Source organism: Mustelus asterias, chromosome 13 (genome assembly GCF_964213995.1).
Source record: "Mustelus asterias chromosome 13, sMusAst1.hap1.1, whole genome shotgun sequence".
Taxonomy (NCBI): domain Eukaryota; kingdom Metazoa; phylum Chordata; class Chondrichthyes; order Carcharhiniformes; family Triakidae; genus Mustelus; species Mustelus asterias.
In genome coordinates this window covers 17,251,396-17,268,608 of record NC_135813.1, presented here as the reverse complement: position 1 = coordinate 17,268,608, position 17,213 = coordinate 17,251,396, and the positions used below count along the sequence as shown (strand labels likewise).

Here is a 17,213-nt window from a genome sequence, read left to right as displayed (position 1 = left end):
GAGGGAGGGATTGAATGTTTGTAGACCGGGTAGCAATCAAACGAGCTGCTTTGTCCTGGATGGCGTCAAGCTTCTTGAGTGTTGTTGGAGCTGCACTCATCCAGGCAAGTGAAGAGTATTCCACTCCTGACTTGGGCTCTGTAGATGGCGGGGAGTCAGGAGGTGAGTTACTTGCTGCAGGATTTCTGGCCTCTGACCTGCTCTTGTAGTCACAATATTTATATGACGAGTCAAGTTCAGATTCTGGTCAACTCCAAGGATGTTGATTTTCCAGTAATGTAATAAAATTTCATATTGATAGCCATGCGTCTGATTTTTTTTTGTTCCTTAGAAGCCTTCTCATATTGCCCAGTGGCTTTTGAAGATGTCTTTGTTTAGTTCCAGTGTCACATTTGTGGACGGCACGGTGGCACAGCGGTCATCCCCATAACCCTTGATTCCCTGACTGATTAAAAATCTGTCTATCTCAGCCTTGACTCAAGTTCATTCATGACTTCTTCATTCCACAGTTCTTAAGGTTATTGTCAATCACGGAACAAATCTCATTTTCTGCTGATCCCTGGCTTTTATCCCTACTTCGTCCACTTGGGTGGCACAGTGGTTGGCACTGCTGCTCCATCATGCCAGGGACCCAGGTTCGATTCCTGGCTTGGGTCACTGGCTGTATGGAGTCTGCACATTCTTAATCGTGTCTGCGTGGGTTTCCTCTGGGTGCTCCGGTTTCCTCCCACAGTCCGAAAGACATGCTGGTTAGGTTCTCCCTATGTACCTGAACAGGCGCCGGAGTGTGGCGACTAGGGGATTATCACAGTAACTTCATTGCCGTGTTAATGTAAGCCTACTTGTGACACTAATAAATAAACTTTAAAATCACCGTGCGTACGAAACAATTGATCACTCCCCCTTCAGCCAATCCATACTCCTACAATATGGTTCCAGTTAGCAGCACATAGATCATTCCAACCACAAGTGCCTTGGTATAAAGCAGCTTTTCTGTGTAAGATACTTATTAAACATTTGGTCCACCATTTGTGTTTGATTTGAAGAAAGATGTTCAGTCTGGCACCCTTGTTGAAACAAAAACAACCCAAAAATTGAAGATCATCTTGTGATGATTCTAGCCACACTTCTTGGAGAATTGAAGAATTTTCACCCTTTTCTCTATTTCCCCCCCCCTCCCCCAAGCCTCTCTTTATCATGTTGACTCCTCGTTGGGGTTATTTCATTGGCCCCAGTCTCCCTCCAGCACTTGGCTGGAGCAAGGCTGACCTTATTAATGTGCGCCCTTTGACATTGAGTGTTGGGTACTGCGGGACTATCATGAAGGACTTCGCAGGCAATCCTATCCAACTTAACATTTGAGCCAGATGCTGTCCACGTTGAGAAACTACATGCCTGGACTTTTTTTTTTAAAGTTTATTTATTAGTCACAAGTAAAGCTTACATTAACCCTGCAATGAAGTTAGTGTGAAAATCCCCTAGTCGCCACATTCCGGCGCCTGTTCAGGTCAATGGATCGAACCAACACGTCTTTCAGACTGTGGGAGGAAACCAGAACACCCGGAGGAAACACATGCAGACATGGGGAGAACGTGCAGACTCCGCATAGATAGTGACCCAAGCTGGGAATTGAACCAGGGTCCCTGCCACTGTGAGGCAGCAGTGCTAACCACCGTGGACTGGAGCTGTATTATGTTGATCACCAGTGTTAATCTGAGCCAATTATTCCCTTTGTAAAGATTTTGCACTTCATTTTAACAGTTATAAAGCCAATATGCAGAGTGGACCGGACGCACCCAAATCCATCTCCTTGCTTGCTCCAAAAACCAAAGTCAAATTGAATCCAATTCAAGGCCCCCACAAGAGAGACAAACAAGCTGACAAGATCAGGACATTGCAGCCCATCATGGACTTGATCTGAGCCAAATGGGAGCTGAGCCAATTCTTTAAGTTTATTTATTAGTCACAAGTAGGCTTACATTAACACTGCAATGAAGTGAAAATCCCTGAGTCGCCACACTCTGGCGCCTGTTTGGGTACACTGAGGGAGAATTTAACGTGGCCAATGCACCTAACCAGCACGTCTTTCGGACTGTGGGGGGAAACCGGAGCACCTGGAGGAAACCCACGCCGACATGGGGAGAATGTGCAGACTCCACGCAGACAGTGACCCAGGCTGGGAATCGAACCTGGGTCCCTGGCGCTGTGAGGCAGCAGTGCTAATTGTATCATACACACACTCCTCAGTTCAGCACAAACCAGGATCCAGCCTGGCACTTTCATTATCCAGCTGTTCGTTCACTGAATGCACTGGGCTATAGGCAAAGCGAATCTGAAAGGCAGTCCTGAACACAGTAGCCATGGAGTGTTGTTTTTCTTTGAATAAAGAAATATTTTCAAATTGCTTTCCATTTCCTCACTGGTTAGCTGAGATTTTCAATGCTGGTAAACTGGCTGCGGTCTATTCAGGTGGAGGAACTGTTGAGTGTGGGGTAGACGGATCAACCATCACTAGGCAGCACGGTGGCACAGTGGTTAGCACTGCTGCCTCACAGCGCCAGGGAACTGGGTTCAATTCCCGGCTTGGATCACTGTCTGTGCAGAGTCTGCGCGTTCTCTTTGTGCCTGTGTGGGTTTCCTCCGGGTGCTCCGGTTTCCTCCCACAGTCCAAAGATGTGCTGGTTACGTGCATTGGCCATGCAAAATTGCCCCTTAGTGTTGGGGCGACTAGCGGGGTAAATACATGGTGTTATGGGGATAGGGCCTGGGTGAGATGATTTTCGAGGCAGACTCGATGGGCCAAATGGCCTCCTTCTGCACTGTAGGGATTCTATGATTCTTCTATGATTCTCACTGCTTGAGTCTAGCATTCTTCTATATTCTTCTATGATTCTCACTGTGCAGTCTGGTAGCTCAGCCAAACAGCTGGACTGAGTCGACTTCTGTGCCGTATCAGTCTGTGATTCTACAGGTTGCTCCCCACCCCGTTCTGGCTAAAACATTGGTCGGGAGCCCACCCAAAATTAAGCCAGCAGACTTGCAGCCATGTAGCACTCGGTCGAGTGCTTATTGGTTCAGGATGACACTTTCACCCTCCTCTGGGGCTTAGGTTCTGCCGTAGAGCTACTGACCAATCGGATTGCTGGCAGCTCCGCAGTCTGTAGATCCAGCAGTGGCCATTCTGAGCAGTTCCCGAAGAAATGGAGGCTGTGAAGGCCAGACCTTGAGTAAATCCAGAGTAAGAGCACGCAGACAGATGGCAGACCCCAGCCAGAGGAGGCAGGGTGTAGGGATAGCGACCAGCTTTGAGGGGCCATGGCTGAGATGCTGAAAAGGTAGGAGCCAGCGTCCTGGGGTTACCTTTGACTGAAGGGACCCTCTAACGGAGGTCCCCCTCCCCTTTGCCAACATAGCCCCAGACTACTTGCTTGGTGTGGGCCTCTCCCTGCCCAGGGCTGGAGTGTGGCCACTAAGACCATAAGATATTGGAGCAAAATTAAGCCAATCGGCCATCGAGTCTGCTCTGTCATTCAATCGCGACTGACTTGTTTCTCAACCCCATTCTCCTGCCTTTTCCCCGTAACCTTTGATCCCCTTACCAATCAAGAACCTATCTATCTGTCTTAAATACACTCAATGACCTGGCCTCCACAGCCCTCTGTGGCAATGGATTCCACAGATTCACCACCCTCTGGCTGAAGAAATTATTTGTCTTGGTTCTAAAGGGTCGTCCCTTTATTCTGAGGCTGTGCCCTTGGATCCTAGTCTCTCTGACTAATGGAAATATCTTCTCCACGTCCACTCTATCTAGATTTTTCATTATTCTGTAAGTTTCAATGAGATCCCACCTCATCCTTCTAAACTCCATCGAGTACGACCCAGAGTCCTCAGACGCTCCTCATACATCAAGCTTTTCATTCCAGGGATCATTCTTGTGAACCTCCTCTCGACCCTCTCCAATGTCAGCACATCCTTCCTTGGATATAGGGCCCAAAATTGCTCACAATATTCCAAACGTGGTCTGACCAGAGCCTTATAAAGCCTCAGCAGTACATCTCTGCTTTTGTATTCTAGTCCTCTCAAAATGAATGCTAATGTTGCATTTGCCTTCCTAACTATCAACTCAACCTGCAAGTTAACCTTAAGGGAATCCTGAACTAGAACTCCCAAGTCCCTTTGCACTTCCGATTTCTAAATTCTCTCCCCATTTGAATCTTCGTTCCTATTCTTCCTACCAAAATGCATAACCTCACACTTTCCTACGTTGTAATCCATCTGCCACTTCTTTGCTCACTCGCCTAACCTGTCTGAGTCTTTCTGCAGCCTCCCTGCCACCTCAATACTACCTGTCCCTCCACCTATCTTTGTATCATCTGCAAAATTGGTCACAATACCCTCACTTCCTTCATCTAGATTCTTAATGTATAAAGGGGAAAGTTGTGGTCCCAACACTGACCCTTGCGGATCTCCACGAGTCACCAGCTGCCATCCGAAAAAGGACAATTAAATGGCAGGCAGGTAGGCACGCTGCATTTATGAGTCCCCTTGCCTTCGAACCCGCAGACAGAAGTCCGTGTAGTCCAGCCTATGTTTCTATGAGTAACTACGAGAAGACTGCCCCTCCACATGTAGCATCATCAGCTTTGGCTTCAACTTTATGTTTTATTCATTCATTTTATTCATTCGTGGGACATAGGCGTCGCTGGCTGGCCAGCATTTATTGCCCATCCCCAGTTGCCCTTGCCCAGAGGGCAGTTGAGAGTCAACCACATTGCTGTGGGTCTGGAGTCACATGTAGGCCAGACGGGGTAAGGACGGCAGATTTCCTTCCCTAAAGGAATTAGTGAACCCAGATGGGTTCTTCCGACAATCGGCAATGGTTTCAAGGTCATCAGTATTTAACTTTATATTGTCTGAATTTCAGGCAGTCCAAAGCTCTGGCTGAATGTCAGAGTGATTTCCTTTCTGCCTGTATTGAGTTAAATGCTGCGAATGAAAGTGAGCTGAGGAGGGAAAAAAAGTAAAACTGTGTCTGCTCCAGTAGGCTCCGATTGATCTAACCCTATCTGATTGTAAAAGCAGCGATCTTATTGTAAGAGAATGAACACCCGTCACCGTTTGTTGTGTCGACGCACCATCTGGGGTGGCATTAGCCATGGAGGTCAGAAGGTAAAGCTACAATCCTTACTGGCTGGGGCAGTAAGGCAGTGGCCTGTACATATGCTAACTGACGGTCATTACAATGAGAAGCTAACTGTTATCCTCAGTGTCTTTTGTCAAACCACGGAAGTCACTATATGCGGACACCCAGCTTGGGATGTTCAGCGGACACCTTGAGCGAGCTGCTTCATTATTTCCTGCCACTATTCTTGCGTCATAGCTGTGTTCTTGCTTATTGCTGTCACAAACAAAGATGGACAAGCCACAGGAAGTAGCATTCTATCGCAGTTAACTTCTCAATCTGCGCCAGGCTTACTTGTCCTTTATTCTCAAGCTCCAATCAAAAGGAACAATAGGTATGATTAGCAAGAGGATTAACTGGCTGAATGCAACATTCTACAGAACACTGCCAACTCTTACCAATTGCCCCACTGTGTTCTATTTTAATTGACCCATTGACAGTGCCAATGCCAGGTGACTCCTTCCTTGAATGAATAATCTTTCCTCCTTTCAAGTCCATTATCTTCTTGTTAAACACACGGCTGTAGAGAAAGTTCTTTGGCCAGGGATTGTATTGTTCTGCCTTGTTGCTGAATTTTTTCCGCTTTCTGAAACATTTAAACCTGATTTTATGCAGATTATTTTGCTGACGTGCCCTACAGCCCTTGTTTTCCATTTTACCTTCTCTTGGAAAGTGGCAGTTTTGTGTCACTCTCCTTGGGACGTCTGCAGTGTCTCCATTCAGTTAATAGCTCAGAGCTCCTGGGCACCGCATTTCCACAAAGTATTCCTGGAAAGTGTATGATATTCCCGTCGGTTTTGTTTTTCCAGCTTCAGGATGTGAAAGTAGTGAAATGAGAACTCTTGGAGTAGCTCCATCAGACAGGCAGTTGCTTTACACATCCACCTTTTATTTTGTAGGTTCCCTAGGCTTCAGGCTATATACACAGTTATGTGGATTTAATCTTATCATTGGAATATAGGAAATGGGAGCAGGAGTAGGCCATAGAACCATAGAATCCCTGCAGTGTAGGAGGAGGCCATTCAGCCCATCGAGCCTGCCCCGACAACAATCCCACCCCATCTCCGTAACCCCATGTATTTATCCTGCTAGTCCCCTTGACACTAAGGGGCAATTTAGCATGGCCAATCAACCTGACCCACACATCTTTGGAGTGTGGGAGGAAACTGGAGCACCCGGAGGAAACCCACACAGATATGAGGAGAATGTGCAAACTCCACACAGACATTGACCCGAGACCAGAATTGAACCCACGTCCCCGGCGCTGAGAGGCAACAGTGCCAGCCACTGTGCCACCGTGCCACCCCATTTGGCCCCTTGAGCCTGCTCCGTCAGTTCAATCATGGCTGGTTCCACCTCATGGCCATTTTCTCACACTAACCTCATGCCTTTACTGTCTAGAAATCTCTCCATAGAATAACCATGGAATCCCTACAGTACAGAAGGAGGCCATTTGGCAGTGTATGTTAGATGGAACACGCTGCTGCCACTATGTACAGGCGCTGGAGTGAATTAATATTTAAGTTGGTGGATGGGGTGTCAATCAAGCAAGACGGCTTTGTCCTGGATGGTGTTGCGCTTCTTGAGTGTTGTTGGAGCTGCACCCATCCTGGCAAGTGGAGAGTATTCCATCACACTCCTGACTTGTGCCTTGTAGAAGGTGGACAGACTTTGGGTAAGTTACTCGCCTCAGGATTCCCAGTCCTTGAACTGCTCTTGTCGTCACAGTAATTATATGGTTAGTTCAGCAGAGATTGTTGAAATTTTAAAAAGTGCTTTAAAATGTTCAGCAGCTCTGGCAGCACCTGTGCAGAGAGACACGGTGGCGCAGTGGTTAGCACTGCTGCCTCGCAGCGCCAAGGACCTGGGTTCGATTCCCGGCTTGGGTCACTGTCTGTGCGGAGTCTGCACATTCTCCCCGTGTCTGCGTGGGTTTCCTCCAGGTGCTCCGGTTTCCTCCCAGCATCCGAAAGACATGCTGGTTAGGTGCATTGGCTATGCTAAATTCTCCCTCAGTGCACCCGAACAGGCGCCGGAGTGTGGCGACTAGGGAATTTTCAGTGATTTCATTGCAGTGTTAATGTAAACCTACTTGTGACACTAATAAATAAACTTAAACTGAACTTTAATAAACTTTTTTTAAGAACAGAGTTAACGTTTTGTGTCCAATATGACTCCTGTTTGGAAGTCTGAAGAGGAAATAATATCATCCTCCAACTGGTTGGTTAGGATTACATTCACTAGAATTTAGAAGAATGAGAGGGGATTTCGTGGAAACATATAAAATTCTAATAGAGTTAGACAGGGTAGATTCAGAAAGAATGTTCCCAATGGTGGGGGAGTCCTAAGGGTCATAGTTTGAGGATAAAGTGTAAACCTTTTAAAACTGAGGTGAGGAGAAATTTCTTCACCCGGAGGGTGGTGAATGTGTGGAATTCACTACCACAGAAAGTAGCTGAGGCCAAAACGTTGTGTGATTTCAAGAAGAAATTAGGTTTAGCTCTTGGGGCTAAAGGGACCAACGGATATAGGGGGAAGGTGGGATCAGGATGTTGAATTCGATGATCAGCCATGATCAAAATGAATGGCAGAGCAGGCTCGATGGGCTGAATGGCCTACTCCTGCTCCTAGTTTCTATGTTTCTGTGGTGTCCTCATAGGAATACAGGACCATCTGAACTTGGGAGTAGGCCATTCGGCCCTTCAAGCCTACTCCCCCATTCAATAACATCACAACTGATCTCTTTGTGGTCTCGACTCCACTCTCTCTCTGCTCCCCATCGCCCTCAACTCCCTCATCTGTCAAAAATCAATCTGACTCGACCTTGAGTAAATTCAATGCTTGCGCTGCTTTCTGGGGAAGAGAATTTTGCAAAGTGACAGCCCTTTGAGAGAAAAAGTAAGTTCTCTTCATCTCGGTCTTAAAAGGGAGAAATATAAAATTAATTTTTAGTGACAGCTGCATGGGGTTGGCACCAGAGGATAACTGGGGGGGGGGGGGGGGGGGGGGGAGGAGGAGGAGGAGGAGAGGGAAAGGAGGAAAATTATGGAGGACAAAGGGGAAAAAAAAATGCAGTCCTCAATCTCAAGACGGCAGAACAGTTGGTGAAAGAACATCGAGAAATCTCGATCAGAAGGTCCAAAGATGTGCAGGTTAGGCGGATTGGCCACGATAAATTGCCCCTTAGTATCAGGGGGACTGAGTGGGTAAATGTGGGAGGGTTGTGGGGATAGGGCCTTGGTGGGATTGTTGTCAGTGCAGGCTCAATGGGCCGAATGGCCTCCTTCTGCACTGTTTGATTCTATAAGACCAGGCGTGGCTTCAGTAGAATGTCATTTTGGGTTTGCCACATGTTCCCATTGTTAATAATTGAGTTTGGTTATCAGCAAGAAAGCCAGAGCTTTTAGTGGTCAGATCCCTGCATGGTTGGCTCAAGTGTTGGGATGGTTTGTCAAGAATTTATTGACAAATTGTGTTGCTGGATGGCTACCTATAGCAGAAAGAAACTGAAATGCTGGCAGCACCCAGTGTACTCAACGCTGATTACTTTGCTATTAACTGTTCATTACACGCCTGTCAAAAGCACTGACTGAAGGGATACTGGGAATAAAGCATCATGAAAGAAATTCAAGCCACGTATTCAAAGTTCATTTTGAAGCTAAAGGCAAGTCTTATGTGTGATACAGTGACTGCAAATCTTGTAGGGAATGGGAGAACTGACAGGCATAGATCAGAAATCTGATTGCGGGGGGTGGGGGTGGGGGGGGGGGTGAGGGTAGAAAGTTTAATTACTCAGACAATGACTGCGGCAATAACACATACAAGCTCCACAGGGCAAGAGCTGTAAACATACAAACTAGAAGCAGGAGTAGGCCAATCGTCCCGTGTAGCCTGCTCTGCCATCCATTTTGATCATGGCTGATCATCAAATTCAATATCCTGATCCCAATTCCACCCCCACCACCCTCCCATTGCACTTTAATCCCTTTAGCCCCCAAAGATAAAAGGCGCGGTGGCACAGTGGTTAGCACTGCTGCCTCACAGCGCCAGGGACCCGGGTTCGATTCCCGGCTTGGGTCACTGTCTGTGCGGAGTTTACACGTTCTCTCCGTGTCTGCGTGGGTTTCCTCAGGTGCTCCGGTTTCCTCCCACAGTCCGAAAGACGTGCCGGTTAGGTGCATTGGCCATGCTAAATTCTCCCTCAGTGTACCCGAACAGGTGCCAGAGTGTGGCGACTCGGGGATTTTCAGTGATTTCATTGCAGTGTTAATGTAAACCTACTTGTGACAATAACAAATAAACTTAAACACAATTCAGCTTTTCCAATGCAACTTATTCTTCAGCTGCTTAGAGATGGGGCAGTAAGTGTTAGTCTGGCCAGGGATGGGGCAGTAAGTGCTGGTCTGGCCAGGGATGGGGCACTAAGTGCTGGTCTGGCCAGGGATGGGGCAGTAAGTATTAGCCTGGCCAGGGAAGGGGCAGTAAGTATTAGCCTGGCCAGGGATGGGGCAGTAAGTATTAGCCTGGCCAGGGAAGGGGCAGTAAGTATTAGCCTGGCCAGGGATGGGGCAGTAAGTATTAGCCTGGCCAGGGATGGGGCAGTAAGTATTAGCCTGGCCAGGGACGGGGCAGTAAGTATTAGCCTGGCCAGGGATGGGGCAGTAAGTATTAGCCTGGCCAGGGATGGGGCAGTAAGTATTAGCCTGGCCAGGGACGGGGCAGTAAGTATTAGCCTGGCCAGGGACGGGGCAGTAAGTATTAGCCTGGCCAGGGACGGGGCAGTAAGTATTAGCCTGGCCAGGGATGGGGCAGTAAGTATTAGCCTGGCCAGGGATGGGGCAGTAAGTATTAGCCTGGCCAGGGATGGGGCAGTAAGTGCTGGTCTGGCCAGGGATGGGGCAGTAAGTGCCGGCCAGGCCAGTGAAGCCCATATCCCTTGAATCAATGAAACAAAAAGGAAGTTGCCCCTCTTTTCATTTCTAACGATTAGAGTTTCTCATTTTTTCAAAATCACACAGAATCTAGTGGCTTTGAGCATGCCCAACTAATGAAAGACATAATGTTGTATCTCACTGGTGAGATATGCATGCTCCAGGCATTTTGTGTGAAGTTCTCGGTGAAGTGCTTAATCTGTTAAGAGTTATTAATGATTTATACCCATTGGAATGAGTCGAATATGGCTCAAGTTACTCAAAAGAGCTTGCACTTTTGAGTTTGTGGCTAACCAAATGAGATCACTGGAAGCCAGAGAAGATGGACTGAGGTGGAGCAGCTTATGCGTAATGGTGTGATGACAAATATGTGGCAGTACCTTCTGGGAAAGATGTTTGAGAAGATCGGTCACACTTTGGCAGCTGTTTTCGCAAGATCAGCAAGATAAATCGTGTTAAATAATTCAGGGCTGAGGTCTCATCAATTGGATGGCGTTTTACTTGGGGAAACTCACGTCAGCTTCCAAGGATGTGCCCAGCTTTTAGCACTGGATAGTGTAAACTTGTCTGCACCAGGCTGTTAGTTCTATATATATATTTTTGCAAGAACGGCTGTTGGGAATTCCATTTGCACAGTCCCACGTTTATGAGAGTATGTTGGGTGACATCTAAAGTGTCAGATCAAGGAGAACTCGCTCCTATTTTGAATTGATTCATAGGCTTTTTGTTAGGTGTTCCGAGCCATGTAACTCTTGTGTTCGGAGGAAGTCCAGATTTTTAATATGGTGTAACTAAACCAAAACAGATGATGCTACGCAAACGCAATGGGCAACTTCTGACAGAAAGGCAGGTCACGATGAGACTCTTAGATTAGGGCTCCCATCGGGAAAAAAAACATCTTTCCTCTCTCTCTTTCTGCATGACCAACTGTGTTTTTGTGTTATTTGGAGCGTAGAGACTTTGGGGGCGGTGGCAATGGGACACAGAGGGCGTACCATTTCTTCACACATTTCGAGGTATCCATGATGTGGGGATGCCGGCGTTGGACTGGGGTGGGCGCATTAAGAAGTCTCACCACACCAGGTTAAAGTCCAACAGGTTTATTTGGTAGCAGAAGCTATCGGAGTGCTGCTCCTTCATCAGGTGAGTGATGGAGTGATAAGTGATAACCTGGCGTTGTGAGATTTCTAGGTATAATAGCTTCACTGTGGCTTCCGTGTTCTCTGCAAATGAGCCGTGTAGGTTTCCACCTAACTGACAACACGACAAGGTTTGGTTTTTGCCCTGTCTTGCCATTCTGTGGAACATTTTCCGTCGGGCGTCTACCAGTCACAAAACAAAGGCATAGTGCTTTTTCTGCTGATGTAAGAGGGTTAAAAAAAAAACTACACTATCTTGGGCTTTGTAACAGTGCATTCACCAATAGCCAACAATGGAAAAGAGATTTGCACATCGATATTTGGTGCTTTTCATACATATTCTAATTGACCCTTTTACTGTAACCAGCAAATGGTTGGGTTTGGGACTGGGTGGGTTACATAAAGGCAAATCCTAATGCCAATTAGAAAATGTTCAACTGACAGACCATTTCCAAATTGTGGTCAGAGGTATGAATTAAGGGGGTTGAAAGCATTTGTGTCGTGATTAAAATAAATATAAATAAACATTTCTCTACATTGTCACTGATCTTGTATTCCACAACTGAGGAAGTTAAGACCATAAGACATAGGAACAAAGGCAGACCATTCAGCCCATCGAATCTGCTCCTCCATTCAATGAGATCATGACTGATCTGATGTGATAATCCTCAGCTCCACTTTCCTGCCTTATCCGCATAACGCTTGATTCCCTTGCATTAAAAATCTTTGCCTTAATTCATGTTCATTCACGCCTTCCTCTCTCTCTCTCTCCAATTCTCAAGGTTATTGTCAATTATGGAACAACTGACAATAGTCCAAACTCTCCTTGCTGCCGGGGGAGGTAGCGGAAGCAGATACAATAGTGACTTTTAAGGGGCGTCTTGACAAATACATGAATAGGATGGGAATAGAGGGATATGGTCCCTGGAAGGGTAGGGGGCTTCAGTTCAGTCGGGCAGCATGGTCAGTGCAGGCTTGGAGGGCCGAAGGGCCTGTTCCTGTGCTGTAATTTTCTTTGTTCTTTGTTCTTTTGGAAATCTTCTCATTATCCGCTGTTTCCTGTCTTTTATCCCCAATTTGTCCACTAAATGTTCAACTGCGCAACTTTATTGTGCTTATCTAGTACTGGGGAATGGAATGCTTTCCTCCACCATTAACATAAACAGCAGGGTTACCAACCCTCCGGGATTGCCCTGGAGTGTCCAGAATTAATGATCAATCTCCAGGATACTGCTGTGTACAAATCCGGAGAAAAATCATCGAGACGTGAAAATTGCTGGGTTTTTTTTGTTATTTTCTTTGAAAGTTTCTCCCTATCAGCTATAAAAATATTGGGGGGGGGGGGGGGGTGGGCGGGGGGGGTGAGGGTTGGGCTAAGACTGTTTGGCTGACGGTCAGGCATCATCAAATTGGGTAATGAGTATTTTTCCAATTGATGTAGGAAGGCAGTGCGTCACGAGGATGGATGTGTTGGCCGACTGTTGGCTGGAGCGTGGGGGGCAAGTCAAGTGATGAAACCTCCAGGAATGCATTTAATCACAGTTGGCAACCCTATCAAGCAGTCCTAGGTCAGATCATAGCACAGCCAGATGAAGACTAAAGCTCCTCATCCTTTGCACCGAGAGTAGGCTTCAGTTGCAGCCTCAGGTTATCATCCCTACTTGTACCAGTGTGGTGTTCGATCCATTTTCCAAATCAGTCATTCTGATGCATGGCTGAAAGACATGGCCAATTGATTGGAAATTCAATGCCAATGCTGTAGACCCACCTCTGCTCGGAATTCAGTCAGACTGACCAAATTCGATTCACAGAGAATCTCTGCGGCCAGAGGAGACTTCTAGCCCATTACGTTTTGCTTTGGGGTGACACAGGGATTAGCACTGCCGCCTCACAGCGTCACGGATCCGGGTTCAATTCCTGGCTTGGGTCACTGTCTGTGCGGAGTCTGCATGTTCTCCCCGTGTCTGGGTGGGTTTCCTCAGGGTGTTCCAATGATGTGCCGCTTAGGTGGATTGGCCATGCTAAATTGACCCTTATTGTCCCAAGATGTGTAGGTTAGAAGGATTGTTGGGGGAAATATGTGGGGTTAAGGAGATAGGGTCTGGGTGGGATGCTCTATTGGAGGGTTGGTGCATACGTGAAGTGAATGACCTCCTTCTGTACTGTAGGGATTCTATGATTAGTCTGGATCACATTTACAGCCATGCCAGAGAGGTGAAAGACAGTATCTTCATGAATTGCATCAGTACGTGCCTCACCTTCAACTTTATGTGGAATGGTTAGGCCACAAAAGAATCATTCCATTACCCCTCCTGAAAATATATGGTCCAATCATGCTGACTTTTCCTCCTGGGAACACCCAGATGCAAAGGCCAAGACTCACGATAGTGATTCCCTCCCCAGTTTTTTATATTGCCTCAGGGTTTACGGCTTGTTGGAATTGGGCCTGTGCCTAGTCATGCCCAGTGCCCCAGGATTGTCCTGGAGTTTCTGGGAATCAAAAGTTAATCTCCTGGACACTGGAGACTTGAAGAAAAGTCGTAATGCGGGGAGGTGTGAGATGCTGTTTGACTGGGTGGATTGGAGGGAGAAAATCATATGGCGTTGCCACCCACCCACCTAGTGTCCCAGCTGTCCCCCCCCCCCCCCCCCCCCCCACCCAGTCTTCCAGTTGTCCCCCCTCAACCCGGTGTCCCAGTTGTCCCCCATCTGCGCTCAAAAAAATTAATTAAACAGTGCCCTGCTAACAATCTGATCAATATACCATCAACAAAATGTACTCGAACATCATAGTTTTTAAAATCTAAATTATTCATTCATAGTCTAACGTTGAAAATTGTGTTTAAATTTCAGGAATTTACTTGCTGGATTTGATCTACATTGACTCAGCCTATCCGGCATCCGACAGCATCATGGAAAATGAGCAGAGATCGAACCAGATGAACAATATTTTGAGGATCATTTCGGATTTACAAGTTTCTTTCAATTGTGGTGTGTATTCAGTTTCTGTTCCATTCCTCCTGTTTAAGTAAACCTGTACCTTTGAGTCAAAATAGTGACGATATTGCTTTAAAATGTTTAAAATTGCGAACACTTAGTTAGCAAATTGAGTTCTAGGGTAAACCCTTCTGGCAGTATGGGATACCTACCTGTTATATAACCAGACTGAATATCATTATTCGTCTGGGGAAGCGATGGCTTAATGGCATTATTGCTAGACTATTAATCCAGAAACTCAGCTAATATTCTGGTAGGTGGCTCAGTGGTTAGCACTGCTGCCTCTCAGCACCAGGGATCCAGGTTCGATTCCCGGCTTGGGTCACTGTCTGTGTGGAGTTTGCACATTCTCCTCGTGTCTGCGTGGGGTTCCTCTGGGTCCTCTGGTTTCCTCCCGCAGTCCAAAGGTGTGCAGGTTAGGTAGATTAGCCATGCTGAATTGTCCCTTAGTGTCAGGCAGACTAGCTAGGGTAAATGCATCGGCTTATGGGGATAGGGCCTGGCTGGGATTGTGGTCGGTGCAGACTCAATGGGCCAAATGGCCTCCTTCTGCTCTGTATGATTCTATGATTTTTCAAATGCACTGTACCTTTGCTCTGGATCTATATTTTGCATTAGGTTAATATTTAATTCAGAACTTTCTTTTCTCCACAATATCCTCCTGTGAATTATGGGGCAAATTCGATTTTTAAAAGGATTGTAGATTGGGGGAAAATGTCTGATGAAGGGGAACTGCACAGGACATTGCTGAGTGTCTCGGAATGTTTCATTGCACTAAAGGTGCTATGTAAATGTAAGCTGTTGTTGTAAGGACACTGTCGCTGAAAGCTTCACAGTGCTATTGACTGTCATCAAGGACAGTTATTCCCATCCAATGACGCTATCTAAACTTCCCGCTGCCTCGGAAAAGGAGCCAGCATAATGAAGGGCCCCATGCATCCTGGACATTCTCTCTTCCACCTCCTTCAATCAGGAAAGGACACAAAATCTTTAACCCGTGGCTTATCTACGTCTCCTCCTCCTGTCGGGAAAAAGATATAAAAGTCTGAGGTCACGTACCAACCAACCCGAGAACAGTTTCTTCCCTGCTGCTGTCAGACTTTTGAATGGACCTATCCTTTATGAAGTTGATCTTTCTCTACGCTCTAGCTATGACTGTAACACTACATTCTGCACTCTCGCCTTTCCTTCTGTATGAACGGTATGCTTTGTCTGTATAGCGTGGAAGAAACAATACTTTTCACTGTATGCTAATACATGTGACGATAATAAATCAAACCAAAGAGGCACCATTTGAGCTGAAATCTTGTAAAGGAGTGGCTGTTACTCAGTTGCAGGAGTGATATTGTTATGAACAGTGAGGCTGGACTGCCTGACATCTTTGTCCAAATTTCATTTGCGGGACATGGGTGTCGCTGGCTGGCCAGCATTCCATAGTTACTAGAGGGCAGCTGAGAGGCAACCACATTGCTTTTGTAACAACACTTGGCCGTTCCTTCAGTGTGTCACCAAGGGCTGTTCAAATCCTCCTCCAATTTCAAAAATGCATCATTACAATCTTCCATCCATCAGCTGGGAGGAATAGGAATGAGTAACGAGCATCTTGGGGAAAGTAATGCTGCCGCAATGCTGCAATTCGGAAATAGGAACCACATTGAGAGGGCTAGGGTGCTGATGATGGAGGAGCTGGATAAAGCAGCTGTTACTGAACACTTACTAAAGCATGGACGTGAGCAAATTCACTTCCCCGAGGTACATTGCATCAGTTTTGCTTGATACGAGCTGCAGGAAAACTGAGCACATAATCTCTGTTTGGACTCTTATGTTGAATTGGCAGCGGTTCAATGCTCTGGTCACAGTGCACTGTCCCATTAGGTTGAATAGGAGCGATAGAATTATCAGTAGAAGCTGCACGGATTATAGGATGTTGAAAAAAGCCCATTCCATGAATAGTGTTCCCGCTTACACTTAAAAGAGCTTTGCGAGTTGTACGTTCTGGGAGAAAATGAATGGGCTACACGAGTACAAGTTTCCCACTCATTCTATCATGTTAACATATTACAGTAGCATTGGCCGTGTAAGTGGACAGTTCTGCGCGCACACAAGATAGGAGCAGGAGCAAGCCACTTGGCCCATCAAACCCATTCTGCCATTCAGTAAGATTGGCACGGTGGCAAAGTAGTTAGCACTGCTGCCTCACAGCGCCAGGGACCTGCGTTCGATTCCCGGCTTGTCTGTGCGGAGTTTGCACATTCTCCCCATGTCTGCGTGGGTTTCCTCCAGGTACTCCGGTTTCCTCCCACAGTCCAAAAGACGTGCTCCGTAGATGCCTTGGCCATGCTAAATTCTCCCTTAATGTACCCAAATGGGCGTTGGAGTGTGGCGACTAGGGGATTTTCACAGTAACTTCATTGCGGTGTTAATGTCAGCCGACTTGTGATAATAAATAAACTTTAATTCGCCATGGCTGACCTGATTGTGGCTGTAACTTCACTTTGCTGCCTGATCCCATTGTTAAAGTTGAATTTGTGTCGCAATGAATTGCCTGCGTTAGAATGGTCATTAAGCACAGCATTGGGGAATGATTAGGGATCACCGTAAGAATATATTGCGCAGCAGCGGCACCGGTGAGGAACATCAATCCCCATCGACTTCGGCAGGACTGGAAGATCCCGCTGGCGGGGTTGATGGTGATCCTCCTCGGCCGCAGGGAAACCCCCCACGGAGGGACTGGAGAATTCCACCCCGCCTGTCTGCGGGGAACTGGGAGAGTCCATGACTTTGCTTTACTGCCTGAGAAATAAAGCTGTGTTTAAGGTGGATGCTGGACTCATCCTTCCCCAAGACACAATGAACACCCATAACTCTTGACTCTATCAGACAGCTATCTAACTCGGCCTTGAACATATTCAATGATCTGCTGGCCGTCATTGCGCTTTGTGAAGAGAATTCCAAAAAATAATG

The 17,213-nt window shown here is 46.8% G+C and overlaps 1 protein-coding gene across 4 annotated transcripts in view; it reads left to right on the top strand.

Moving 5' to 3' along the window:
• ralgps1 (Ral GEF with PH domain and SH3 binding motif 1) overlaps positions 1-17,213 on the top strand; it is a 758,896-nt gene that overhangs the window by 516,390 nt on the left and 225,293 nt on the right. For all 4 annotated transcript variants that reach the window (XM_078226428.1, XM_078226430.1, XM_078226431.1 and 1 more), the window contains one exon: positions 14,106-14,243. In XM_078226428.1, the coding sequence (XP_078082554.1) occupies positions 14,106-14,243 (138 nt within the window). The remainder of the gene's footprint in view (positions 1-14,105; positions 14,244-17,213) is intronic.